This window comes from Acinonyx jubatus, chromosome B1 (genome assembly GCF_027475565.1).
Source record: "Acinonyx jubatus isolate Ajub_Pintada_27869175 chromosome B1, VMU_Ajub_asm_v1.0, whole genome shotgun sequence".
Classification (NCBI taxonomy): Eukaryota; Metazoa; Chordata; class Mammalia; order Carnivora; family Felidae; genus Acinonyx; species Acinonyx jubatus.
Window position 1 is genome coordinate 2,458,728 of NC_069382.1, and position 14,620 is coordinate 2,473,347.

A 14,620-nucleotide genomic window follows, 5' to 3' on the forward strand; every position below is an offset into this window, starting at 1 on the left:
TAAGAGCAAAGTGTTCTCCTTTCCTCTTCTTTCCTGGACACCCCACGTCCTCTCTTGTTTCCAGACCTTGGTTATTACTCCTTTTCGGTTTTTGAAGGGCTTCTCTTTCCTTAACGTGACTCTGTTGTAAAACTTATCTGGTCTTTGTCCCAGGTTCCTGGCACAGACCTTCAAAACCCTTGGCACTTCGTGCATGTTGAGCATGTCTTGGTTAGGACGAGCCCCTTTGGATTACACCTGAGTCTAGGCCAATAAGGCGACTTGGGATGGGTCCCTTGGTAGCCTCAGTATGGGGCTGGTCAGCAGAGAGAGCCAGTGATGAGTGGGCTGAAATTCCTGCCCCCCTCACAGACTTCCAGTAGGACCATGGGCTTGGGGTTCAGAGGAGGGGAGACTGGCCCTATAAAACCTCTTATACCCCAAATCCAGGGCCCAGATGCTCATGTGCTGAGAACCCCTTTCACCCTGCACCCCATACCTCTTCATCAGACTATTCATCTGTACCCTTTATTACATCCTTTAGAATATAAAGGAAAAATTTTTATTTTTATATTTATTACATCCTTTAGGACATAATTACACCCTAGAGGATACAGAATATAATTATTTATGATATAAAAAAATATAACTAATGGGGTACCTGGGTGGCTCAGCAGGTTAAGCATCCAACTTCAGCTCAGGTCATGATCTCACGGTTCGTGAGTTCAAGCCCCACGCTGTGCTCTGTGCTGACAGCTCAGAGCCTGGAGTCTGCTTCGGATTCTGTGTCTCCCTCTCTCTCTGCCCCTCCCCTGCTTGTGCTCTGTATCTCTCTCTCTCTCTCTCTCTCTCAAAAATAAACATAAATATAATTATATATATATATTTTATAAATAAATATATATAATGTATATATGTATATAATATATATAAATATATATGTGTATGTGTGTGCATATATATGTGTATGTGTATATATATACATATGTAAATAAATGACACATGTAAATAAATGTTTCCCTCAGTTACATGGGCTCTTCTAACACAGGGTAAAATCCAAAGAGGGACCATGAGTACTTCTGGCCTACAGCGGGTCACTAAGAAGCACAAGGGATAACCTGAATTTGTGACTGGCCTTGGGAGTGGGGACAGCCTTGTGGGACTAAGCCCTTACCCTGTGGGGTCTGATCCTGTCTCCAAGTAGAGTATCAGAATTGAGTTCAACTGTAGGACGTTCAGCCAGGGTCCGGGGCGAACGGGAGAATTGCCTGGTGGTCTTGGGAAAGATTCCAGATCCTCATGTAGTGTTTTCTAAACGAGGATTGGTATCCAACAGGGTATAATTTATCTGCATAGGATGCTACCTTTCAAGGAACAAGTTGCTCCCACTGTTCGTTCCCAAGGAAGAATCAATCACCCAAAAGGTGGTAATAATTTTCCAAGTGGAACTTCTAAAAGAAGGATGATGACATGTGAAGAAGAAGGACTTGTAACTAACACAATTTTCTATCAATAATTTATTGGGGGATTGCCCACCCCCTCCCCTTGAGCCCAACCAACTGGTAGAAAGTACTGGAAGGAAGATTACCATTCAGTGATCAAGTATTTGGTAAAAGACATCTGAGCCCCTATTTCCTTTATTTATTTACTTATTTTTTTAATAATGAGGATTTAGGGAACAGCAGCTAAGCTAACTCTCAGTGTGTTTTAAACAAATTTACTCCTGAATTGTAAGAGAAGAGAACTACACTGTCATCTGTAGTAATTGCTACGAGTTCGGTAGGGCGCAAGACCCTCTGGCCCGAGCTGGGAGAACGTGTCTTGTTAGCAGAATTCTCCCCGCAGACGGGTGCGAGAGCCAAGTAATTTAGAGAATGGTGTTCATGTTGTCCTGATTTACTCTGTTCCTGGACTGTCATGAATTAATTTCATTTAAATAAAAAGTAGGTTAATCTTGGAGGTAGCCAACATAATAAAGTAATTTCCCTTATTTTTGAAGTGCGTGTTAAATAAATATTTATGCCTTTCTTCACTAATCAACTAAGACCGTCCTTGCTTAAAGTCATCTCTGTTGAGAAATTTACGGCTCTGTTCGTTGGAATTAAAATGTGCCTTAAAAACACACAATGCACCTCCATTAATTTTTATAGGAAATGGGAAAAAAATCCACACTGTAGATGGTTTTTGCTGACGTAACATGGTACCGACACACTGATTTTTTTTCCAAGAAAATAATGACTCAGTTTCCCGACCCAGCACCCCATGCGGCCCAACTTTAAGGGAGGCACCCGTGAAACAGAGTTTCAGCACCTCCCACAACTGGGTTGGGTCCTCTGGGTGTTTAAAGGGGTTTGCTCTCTGCCCACACCCACTGGCTCTCCCAGTGACACAATTTGGAAGTAATTTTTCTTTGAATTAATCTGAGGTATCATGGTTGTTTAAAGCTGCTTCATTCCAGATCTTCCTCGGATGATGGCGAAAATTGTTTTCCTCTCCCCAGGTGACTAGGATTCTACCTTATTCATAAGGAGAATGCAGGAAGTTAGTACCACATTCCACAAGAACCACACCACAGATGTGAGCACTTGTAAAATCGATACTAGCGCGGTACAAAGAAAGTTGCTTCTTACACGGCAAATAATTAACATTATGTAACACCTGGAATAATTTAATATTCTCCGCATCTTTACCGCAATCCCATAAATAAGGCAGACGGACCATCCTCCTTGCACACGATGTCCAAGGGACTAATGATCCACCCAGGTCACTTGATGGGAGTCTGGACTGGGGCTCTGGGTGTTCTCTTCCTAACTTTTGAGTGCTTCATTATCCCTAACGAATGATAGTGCTCAAATTCCTTGAAAGCGGGGAGGTCCCATTCTTTCAATGAATTGAATGTTTATTGTGATTTTCAAGTCACAAAATAAAAACTATTCTAATGTGGAAAACCCTTCAACTTATTTATATATTTTTTCCAGTGTTTTTTCTCCCAATACTAGTTGAGAGTGGAGCCTTTCAAATATTTTGAAGTTTGTTTTTTATTTATTTTGGTGGGGTGGGGGGGAGGGAATCCCAAGCAGGCTCCGCACTGTCAGCACAGAGCCCGATGTGGGGCTTGATCCCAGAAACCATGAGATCGCACCCTGACCCCAGATCACGAGTTGGACACCTAACCGACTGAGCCACCCAGGAGCCCCTCAAATATTCTGAAAAGTGATCTAATTATACTGTCTGCTATTGCCTACAGTCTATGTATTTTAAAGACATGTGAATACATGAAACGGGTGCATTTATTGGATGCAACAAACATACATTTCAACATTAATAAATTTTACACAAAATACAGTAAACACTAGATAATTTTATGCATGCTAACGTATTTAGAGGGAAGTGTGGCGATGCCTGTAGTTAGTCTGGAGATGCATCAAAAATAGCAGATACATTAATGGATGGATAAAAAGAAAACAGACATGTGACAAAGGATACATGGTAAATATTAATGGTGGACCCTCGGTGATAGGTATTCAGATGCTTATTTTTAAATTATTTCAACATTGCCAAATGTTCAAAAATTTTCTGATGAACTATTGGGAAAGACTTTGTGTTTGATAGGACTTTGATTTGTCTTTTAGAGATAGCTAAAAGAGAAAGGTAATTAGGTATTTCTGTTAGCAGGTAGTTTTAATTGCAATGAGATCATAACACAGAGATTAAATTCAGAGTCATGCAAAAAGAACCAAAAGCCCAAATGTAGACCTTTCCCAGCAGTATCATTCTCTGTGGACAAGTACATTGGCAGTGTTGAGCTGTGCGTACCTTCACACGTTGGGGGAGAGCCTTCAAACTGCAGCTGGGAACTGAGCCTGCAGGCCAGCGTGTCAGTCCCTACCAGCGTGTACCCAGGGTGGCACTGGTACTTCACAAAATCCCCTGCAAGAGTCAGCACAACAGACCTGGGGCTTAGCTTTCCGCGACATACAGGGTGTGTGAACGTATTAAAGGAATACATGACCCCTTAGCAAATTACGTCAATGAGCAGACCACTTCCGAACCAACACCTGGCTTCAGTTTTAGTCTGTCGAATAAAATGGTAGCATTTTCACTTCTTGACGCACAAAAATGCTATCTTAACTGACAGTAATCCTATTTAAAAAAAAAAAAAAAAAGGAACTAGACGCTTGGGATTTAAGGATGTAGAATAGAAGGGCTTTAACGCATCCAGAGAGGGCTAAACTGTGACCCTGCCCTAATTAGTGCAATGTTCCCATTAACTGAGCCATTATGAGTAACCAGAAATTGGGGCACGTGGTTTGACCAGTGGTCTGAAACGTGGTGTGCGAACAGGGTGTTGTATTTGTTATTGAGACAGAGAAATCCTGGGTCATGGTAATTATACCACAAACATATGCCACGGCTGGTTTCCTAATGTGACCTGATGATTATTTAATGAGACAGGCCATTAATATAGAATGATAAAGCAGAATTTCTAAATATGATCATTAAATATATTCACCATTACATTCCAGTGTCAGTGAAAGGTCAATGTTATACTAATCATTATTTTAGCTGCACATGATTAAGTCCTTCTCGTGCATGAACATGCTTTTCTAACCAAACACAAATATCTGTGTAAGTCTGTCTCTGAAAACTTGACTCAAAAGAAAAATACAAACTAGAAAACGCCGGTGGGGGGCGGGGAGGGGGGCAGAATCAGGAGGCACTCAAAATGAAAAAAGCCAAATTCACATTCAGAGAACAAACATCACAGAGATGAAGGAAGAAAGCCGTATTTATTCGATTAATAACCTCTGTGGATAAGCCCCTAATAATGCTTTAGAATATTTCTGACAAGTACTCGCTCGCTTACTCATCCAAGTTAGGAGTTGGTGTAAAAAGTTGGACTGAGCTGATGGTATCCCAGTAAAGGAAACATTACCTATTTCAAAATCTTCATCCTCAGTAAGCATTTCTGCCTGTGGAACGGCCGGGGGAGGTTGGCATTTCTTGAGCTGAAATGCTAAACGGTGTATGGGGGAAAAAATTAACTGTAATTACATTTGCTGAATAAACAAAAATATTACAAAAAGCATTCCTCTTATGTTGTTTCAATGCTTAGGGACACTGCAAAGTCTATATGTTTAAATCATCGCTTTATAAAATTCTCAAGCTTCGCATGCTTATGGGATTATTTCGTGCCAAAGAAGATATAATAAAGTCAAAGGGAAAGATGTGTACAGTTTTAAATTATGACATTGAAATAAAATCACTTCACATATACTTGGGATTCTGCCACAGAGATGGTTCACCCATGGCCTGGTGGCGGGTCCATATTTACATTTGATAAGGTCTCCCCCTGCCTCACATCTGAGGACCTCCGTGGACACAGTCCTTATGAGATGTCAGGTGCTGATACGCTGTTTTCCCAATTATTTGTTTTCAAAACCATTAGATCTGCTTTTGCCTCACCTGTAATCACATGACGCTTGCTACTTGCTCCCCCTGGAGACAGGGACGAGGAAATCCACAAAGGCACTCAATGTCTTTCAAGGGTCTCCATATCAGTTGCATCTGCAATGCACTTACCGTGGAAGGAATCCAAGCTTCCCATAAACCAGACGTGACATAATCAAACGCCATTAAGCAAAAGAGGATCTCCGGAAACCCTGACATAGAACTCAAGAAAATCCCCTAAGGCTGTCGCTGGGCACAATCAAGGAACTTGAGCTGGACAGGAGGCCTATGTCAACCCGACCAGCAAAACCAAATGCGATTCTCCGCCTGCCTCAACAAGGTGGAAACGCACTGACCGTGAAAATTGAGAACAAAGAAGCCTCCATTTGAAAAGTCGCTGTGGAACTTGAGCAGGACTTGGTTGGTGGAGCTATACGCGGTTTCCAGGGCCGTATTCCCACTGAAAACTCCCAGCTGAGGTGAGTTCTGATCAGGCCCATCCCTAGGGAAGAGAGAGACGTTTGATGGAAAGCTCCTAAGTACAGCTGAAACTAAGGATCATTTCCTTCTCACATTTGGACTCTGTCCTGGCATCAGTGGGCTGGTCTGACCTGGGCTCCGGGTGACGGGACTGCCGTGCACACCTGAAAACTCAGGGCTGACTTCCATTCCCCCCACAGCTGACCTTTCCAGACCAATCACTGAGACACGTTCACATTCATTCTGGTGGCCGCAATACCACCTATCAGTTGCCTTTCAAACGTCTACATTTGAAAGTCTAAATTCAGTGGTGTCTCTTTAATTATGGGTGAAATTTATGGAGATCTTGCAACGGAACTAAAAGATTTTCAAAAATTGCTTAAACAGAAAACTACAGTCCAAGGTGGAGTACCCTGCCCCATGAGTGCACGGCAAGACTGAATGCAGTTTCAACCCCTCCTGGAGTGAAATTTTACGCCAATCATTCAGAAAGTATCAGCGCCAATGAGGTCTCTAGGACTGTCTCCATCCACCCCCACCTCAAGGAAGAGGAGCTAATCTGCATGATAAGACCCCCCCCCCCCCTTGCCTGAAACAATCCTTCCTTTTGCTAATGGCTTCTTGCCCCGCCCTTCTTCCCTTGAAAACCTTCCTTGGGCACACCTAAGTCCCCAAGCATCTCTCTACTTGCCAGATGGGATGCTACTCAATTCATGAATCATTTAATAAAGCCAATTAGATCTTCAAATTTACTCAGTTGAATGGTTATGTTTTTAACAAACCGAATAAAACACCACCACCTTCTGGACACTGTTTAGAAATACCGAGATGTGTAATGTCACAAAGTTGAAGAGACTTTTCAGTCTCTCGTTCATTAGTGTTCTTTGCAACAGGCACTCTACTTTGTTAAATATGAAGAGCCTTCGCTCCCATCTGCTAAATCTATAGGTTAATCCAGGTGAAATGGCTGATACTATAATGTTTGCCTTGATCAATTTAATATTTCAAGTTCTCAGCTTCCTCCTCATTCCCTCAGCCACTGGGTCGGCCGTTATCACCTCCCTGCCAGAGTTATTTCTAGAGCCTCAAAAGCCGGCTTCCCCTCTTGCCCTCAGTTAATATATTTCCCACAAAGTGAGGCTGGGCATTCTGCAGTCAAGGTGAGTCTCCTTCCTAAGACCTACTGAGTCCTTTTTGCTCTGAGAACTAAGTCTGGAATCCTTCACAAGTTTTATAAACTCCCGTATTCTCCGTCCTGCTCACTCGGACTCCCGTAATATCCGTATCTGAGATCTGCCAATAGCCTGAACTCACCCTGTTCCCTGACTTTACAGGCTTTCCAATAAGAAACCCTTAACATTTATGCCGACTTCCCCAACAGGCACACACGCATTCGCGCATGCGTAGCGTGTAGTTACCCGCCATTACTCCAGTTTTCACGGAAGTTCATCCTGGCAGCACATCGTGGATCTTTAACCCTGAGTTAAGCTCACCTCCTCACACCCTGTCCATGCCCCCTCCTTCTCCCACCAGAGGACCTGGCAATCTCTGTGTCCCCCATAACCTCTCCCTTCCAAAAGCAAAGGTAGGACAGTCATCCCCATAGACACGCAAAGGTAGCCCAGGGTCACACAGACAACTTACGCCAGGCCACATGGCTCTTTGGAAGGAGAACCAGGACCCAAATCCCCGCCCCCGTTTGCTGGCTCGTAGTATTTCCTACACATACGGAAGGGCAGCTCTGCAAAGTTCACAAAGGATGGAGGGAGGGCTACGCGCGATTATGTCTTCTCTATTTCCAGACTCATCAAGTTCTTATCGTGCCACTTCTTATCACACTTAACAACGTAAAATAAAATAAGCTTGGGATATTTTATATTCAGAGTAGCCGTGAATTTATCTACCATGGAGTAAAACTCAAACATGTGACATGACATTTATTCTCTGTATCTCCCGGATTTCATTGCTAAGTTTCCTTTCCCATATCCCCCTAATAATTTCATTTCTTATACGTCAATCTGACATACAAGCACCATGTAGCTGGCTGCAGGAATGGTTTAGCACAATCGCGTATCACTTTATATGAAAGGGCTCTCCTACCAAACAGCAATGTAATCGTTAACAGCTTCAGTCTGCAGCAAGGTGAAGTTGATGTAGACCCCGTGGCCAGGAGGTACAGTGATAAGCCAGAAGCAGTCCTTCAAAATTGGGTACTCATCGGGAAATCCAGGGGAATAAATGGTACCGTTCTGAGATGTTACATTATATCCGCAAGGAGCTGAAAAGGAAGCAGAACAATTAAGGTCCATATAGTCAGCTTTAGAAAGGACACAGTTAAATATTTCTAAGTCTCTAAAGCCCCTCCGCCGAAATTTTCCTTCTAAGAAATAATAATTGTGAAATATTTCTCAGTGACTACTTTGTCAAAGTAATTCCCCTGAAGTCTTAAAACCTTAGATGAATTTTACTTCTGAACTAAGTTATCTAAGTTCCATTTAATAGAGTCTCCAAACACTCAAAATCCCTTCAGGATGAAGTCATTCCCAGATAATTAAAAAAAAAAAAAAAAAAAAGCCCATACTCAGTTACCCAGTTATCTTGGGTGACTGAGCTGATAATCCATTGGCTATGTGATACAAGGGATTATGGAGAGATTATGCATAAATACATAATGGAAATTTTTCGTTGTTTTCAGTGAGATTTCTAAAACCTATTTAAACATCCAAGTCTCTTTGCCTAAACAAAAATATTATCAATTCTTGGCAGATCTATACCTGAAGAAATGGGAGAAAATTATGTAAGTCAAAGCATTTTCACATCTCACCAGCTTTCAGGGGTGTAAAGACTCACCATCCCCAATCAGTCCCTGTTTATTTTACTTAACGAACTGGTGTTCCCTGTTGCCATGACAATTATTTTGTCTTATCTACGGAGAAATGAAGTGACTATATATTAGCAGGATAATCTGAATGCATTATTACATTCAGACAGTGGTATAATACATCAAGTCATAAACCAGTAGACTTTTTAATCAACCAAAATCCAATAGATGTGGGATGAGTGGCTGTTCCTAGCATGAATCTTCTTGGGCTTTCAAAGACTTGTCACCAAAGGTGTAAAATTTAGGTGGAGAAAACAGACCAAACTATGTTTTTAAAAAAAGAGAAAAACAACTTCAATAAACAATTCACAGTGCTGACCGATGACAGACATGCTCTCAGGCAGTATGGGACATCCGGCCTTAATCATGCCCCTGCGTACTTTTTCAGAGGAAGGAGAAAATGTTCCAGGGCACAAGAGATGGAATCTGGTCCAAGTTTTGGAAAAAATCCATGGAGGAAGGGGCCTTAGAGAACATTCTGGAAGTTTTATGGCATAATTATTAATAAGTGGGGTTTGGAGTCAGGCAAAGCTTGCTTTGTAAACTGAAGCACACGGAAACTTATAATCTGGTGTCCCCAGAAAACTGTCATACGTTCTCTCACCTCCAAGCATGATGCCAATATTCACCCTGCGTGAATCTTTCAAACACTTTTCTCCTACCCTGCTGCCAGGGTGGGCTGATCCCTTTAAGAACTCGACTCGAGTGTTACTGCCCCCTTAACGGTGGTTTGGCCCTGGATGGCCATGGTTATTCACTTATTATGCGGCTGCAATTAGCTGTAGTTGTTCTCCACCGTTAGACCATCAGACTATTAGCGGTCAGAAGTCAGGGACTGTGTTCCTTTTCGTCTCCACCCACCACCTGCTTTCCTTGATCCCCACTGCCTAACTCAGATCACGATAAATAAGACAGAAGAAATGACTAATAAATTGAAAGTGAATAAGACACTCACCACAAAATATTTTACGAAGGAACACATGGAAGTCAGTGGGCTGACAAACCTTATGTGGACCTGAGGTTATTGATGTGGTATTGACTTACAATCTATCGTCTCCAAGACTTCCCTTGTGCATTTTGACTTTCCAGATTGAACCTTATAATTGTATACCCACACTATACACAGTAGCACCCTTCCCAATGGTGATAAAACACAACAAAACAAGCAAACAGAAAAGGACTGTGCCACCTCTTAAAGGGCAAAAGAAACAATAGGGTGATTTTTCTGGGTAGGACACATTGCTGGCTTCCGGAGTTCTGGATGTCACTTACTAGCTCTAGGACATTGAGCAAGTCAGGTATCCTTGCCATGACTTGTGTATGATAGTCAAAGAATAAGTCCGCCATTAACTTATTCAATGAGTATTTATTGAGAATCGATTATGTACCAGGAGATGTGAGGTTAGGGCAGGGGACACAGTGGAGGACCACAGAGCGCTGCCTTGTGGAGCTTACTGAACGGTGATGAAGAAAGATACGAAGCAAATGATAAGTAAGTATAAAAGCCAACTTATAGAAGTATGATGAGGGAAAGAACAATCACTGCTTGTCACATGAGCTAATAATATTCCATCGATGCATATAAAATTCCGCAAGGCAAATCTTGCCCTGTGGTCTAGAGAGAAAAGAGAGTTGACGTTTCCTTTAGCACTCTTCCTGGCCTGTTAGCCCGGAGAAGGCTTGGCCCTCACTGCAGTGGTCCCAAAGGCACACGGAGATCTGCACGATCGGGTGGCCTCTCACTTAAGGCCACAGAGACAGTAGATGTGTGACCTGACTCAGCAAGGCACGGATCCGCCCTCTCCCCGAAGGTGAGGTTCAAAGTGGACCCTGAGCTGGAGATCAATCACGAAGCCTCCGTGGGGAGATCTAGACACAGGAGAATCAGTGCACCACAGCCAAGCAGAGGCACCTCCCGGCTTGCCACCATGTGCCTGGGAGCCTGGTCCCCGCAGGACAAGGACGGCACCCAGCTGGCCAGGAGAGAGCGCATCGACATCGGCATTGGCATCGGCCGCACCGTGCTTCACAATCAGAAGCCACACGTGCGACAGGCTCTTTTCCACTTCACGGACACAAAGAGTAAATAAACACATGCTCATTTATATATTCGTGAGTGTACCTTTAATATCGTGATGCAGTTAGTAATTAGGAATACCTCCCTGCTCCTAGCACAGAGTTCCAGAAATCCTTGGATAAAAGTTATATGACAAAAGAGATAAAGCTCTCCTTCGTTATTCATAGCAAGACCCTTCCAACCACAGCAGTGCTTACGTTAACGAGATGACTTGGAAAGCACCAAAGGAAGGGGTCTGGAGAACTTCCCGATGCGTGAACACTTGGGGTGCTGGGAAGATGGCTCAGCTGGAGAGGACAGAACCCTCTGCTCATCTCCCAACACACAATCAAGGACCGTGTTCTTTTTCATCCCCACCCACGACCTGCTCTCATTGATCCCCATAGCCCCCTGCGTCTCTTCAATCTGGCTCTTGCCCAGTCACGTCCTGTGTAATAAATCTGGAGTCGCGGAAGTACAACGTTTTCCTGAGGTCTGCGGGTTGCTCTAGCAAATCAGTCCCATAGGAGGAGGGAGTCATGGGGACTTCTGATTTACAGCCCATCAGTGAGAAGGGCAGGTGATAACCCGGACATGAGACTGGCATCCAAAGTGGGGGGCAGGGCAGGGGCCGCCCCGCGGGGCCAGGGGCTTTCCCCGGGGAGACAGTCAGAACTGGGTTCCAACGGAGGCTCTCCAGCAGTGTCACAGCATCACTTGTTGTAGGAAAAAGGCACAGACGGTGGCCAGGAGTGCCAGAGTGAATGTCGAGTGTCACACAGTATGCACACGCAAATCAACAACAGGTTGTGAGAAAGGGCTGCCGTGTGAAGTATGATTAATGAGAGCTCTCCAGTTATCTCTGGATGTATTTCTCCAGAGAAAACTATGTACATAAAGAGAATTAAGGTATCTTCTTTCATCACCTCCTAGAGCTAGCATTCGCTACCCTGACCAGGATGGAGGTGACGACTTCTCTGAACGCCTCATTCAATGTGAAATGTAGTCAGTGCCTATCTGTGCCTATGTAGCCTTCACCCCACCCTCACTTCCTACCCGACTCCGCTGTAATTTGAGAACGTGAAGCTGTGAGGTGGCTGGGACAACAAGGGATGGGTGTGTTTCGCCAAGTCAAGCTCCTGCGCAGCCAGAAGATACTGGAAGATGAGCTGGTGGCCATGGTGGACATCGGCACGGGGAGGTGGAGAGACACTGACCCTTCGTGTTACCTGAGGCTACACGTGGAAAAATCAAGGGGCACTGACACATCTCTTTATTACGCTTCTTCCCCACAACACATGTACCAAGTGACTTTCTCTGAACTGAGATGGATAGAAAGAGCTTATTAAGTTGTTTCAATCAGAAATTAAAATTTAAAAACCCTAAATATCCACTAGGACAGTTATAGATAATTTATGGATGGTTTTCTCTAGGATTATGTCCAGATTTCTGCCTAATGAGAGCATGAAGAAAAAGCTTACGGTACCAAACAGCCAATACCTACATTTGGCATGAATATTTATGAATTTTAAACTCTTGACTATTAATGTACCCAGGAACCGAATGCCTAATCTCACAGAATGTGTGCAGCGCCGTAGGTATTTCTGACCTATTTTGTTTTTCTTCACTTTGGTTTCCTTATGATGGTTTTGAGATAGACACACTGCGCTCTATCTTAGGAACTGTTTGATAATGGGAGTATTTAAAATAATATTTATGAATACAAGTTAGTTGTATTCTTTAGAATGTCATTCTTATTCTAAACTAGTAGGAGAGATTATTTTCTGTATTTATCAATCAACTTGATAAACCTTAATTTTCAAAACTATGTACATAATAACATATTCTTTGGCTACTTGGATTCCACATGTCAGTTAGGGTTCTGCAGTTGAATAGGGTTCTGCTCACAAAATCATTCAATCTACACGTAGTCACTAATACACTAATTGCAACACATTATTATCCTAAAAATCATCTCTGTCCAGATAGTTCCCCATCAACATCCTACTGCACTTTAAGGTGAGGAATATCCTGACGGTGCTTAACTTTAAATATACTTAAAAAAATTTTTTTTAAGTTTATTTATTTATTTTGAGAGACAGAGAGAGCATACAGGGTAGGAGCAGAGAGAGAGGAGAGGGAGAGAATCCCAAGCAGGCTCTGCACTGTCAGCACAGAGCCCGATGCGGGGCTCGAAAACTGACATCATGACCTGAGCCGAAATCGAGTCGGGTGCTTAACCGACCGGGCCACCCAGGCACCACGACAGTGCTTAACTTTAAAAATGATCTTAAGGGGCGCCTGGGTGGCGCAGTCGGTTGAGCATCCGACTTCAGCCAGGTCACGATCTCGCGGTCCGGGAGTTCGAGCCCCGCGTCGGGCTCTGGGCTGATGGCTCAGAGCCTGGAGCCTGGTTCCGATTCTGTGTCTCCCTCTCTCTCTGCCCCTCCCCCGTTCATGCTCTGTCTCTCTCTGTCCCAAAAATAAATAAACGTTGAAAAAAAAATTAAAAAAAAATAAAAATGATCTTAAAATTATATCTATATAAGTATTTCGGTAAGAGAAGATTAATTAGGTAAACAAAATATCTAAAAATTTTAAACTGTATTTGTAAGTAGAGATGCATATTTGATTATCAAATTAATTTAGTAAATTAATAAACAAGTTTTTCAAGCCATATTTTAACAATTATAATCCATTTTTTAACTGGGACTTCTGTATAATTATGTTACTGGCAAAAATAACATCTTGAATTTCTCAAGTCACTTTGAGACCTTTTTTTTTTCTTTTTTAATAGGTATCATACTTTTATCGTACTTTATCTAATATTTAGAATTCTTGAGCCATAATTGTCTGAATTACTCAGTTTTTACTAAAGTTGCCAGAAGTTGTTCATAGTATCTCTGTTCTACCCCGAGAGTCTCCTGAAGTGGACGGGCTGGATGTCAGAAGACGGTTTTCCAGTGTATTTGTCCGATACACCAAGAAGAAGCCTGAACTGAAAAAGCACGCTGGATAACCCAAATGCATTTCAGGCTGAGTATGCTGGGCAATCGACCTTGCCGGTGTCCTGTGTGGGCTTAACCATAGCCTACGTGGACCCCGACAGACCTCTTAACAGCCCACCGTGCTTAGCAAACACTCTTTTTTTCTTATCTCTCTTTTTGTAAATACAACCTTTCACACGTAAAAATACCTTTTGTTATAAAATAATATCCTCCGTTTATTTTGTGTTTTTTTGGAAGTTAATCCAATATGGAAAGGATATTAAACACACATTGGACGCTGCTTAGAAAATGTAATTTATGATATAATTTTATATGAATCTTATGTTTTATTTTGTCTTATTCTGTGACATTATAGATATGAAGAGAGACACGACGGTAAAAATGCTCGTGCAGTAAAGCATTTGACCTTGCCTCTGGAGAGCTCTAGCCCTCTGTTTGGGAGGGGGTTTACCGCACACCCGATAGGAGCGGCTTTGCTTCCTGGGGGGTCGGAGCATCGTACTCAACAGTTCCAGGAGGCGGCGACCCATGCCGGAAGTACCAACCACGTGACCGAAGGTGGGGCCTTTGCGTCACAGGATGTCAGCTGGTCTGGAAGCTGACACCAACCACTGGGCAATCCAGCCATCAGTCCTGCCCACCTAACAGAGCCCGGATGAAAATCTCTGGGCACCAACACCCAGGTGAGCTCCTCAAGACACACTGTCACCAGTCAGCTGTGAGACGGGTGCATCCTCCCGTACTCTAAGCATCTTTTCCCACGAT

At 43.1% G+C, this 14,620-nt stretch overlaps 1 protein-coding gene across 3 annotated transcripts in view; it reads right to left on the reverse strand.

Moving 5' to 3' along the window:
* CSMD1 (CUB and Sushi multiple domains 1) overlaps positions 1–14,620 on the reverse strand; it is a 1,996,605-nt gene that overhangs the window by 149,412 nt on the left and 1,832,573 nt on the right. For all 3 annotated transcript variants that reach the window (XM_027049973.2, XM_027049974.2, XM_053217751.1), the window contains 4 exons: positions 8,011–8,188; positions 5,787–5,932; positions 4,916–4,996; positions 3,796–3,909 (listed from right to left, as the gene is read on the reverse strand). In XM_027049973.2, coding sequence (XP_026905774.1) covers positions 3,796–3,909; positions 4,916–4,996; positions 5,787–5,932; positions 8,011–8,188 — 519 coding nt within the window. The remainder of the gene's footprint in view (positions 1–3,795; positions 3,910–4,915; positions 4,997–5,786; positions 5,933–8,010; positions 8,189–14,620) is intronic.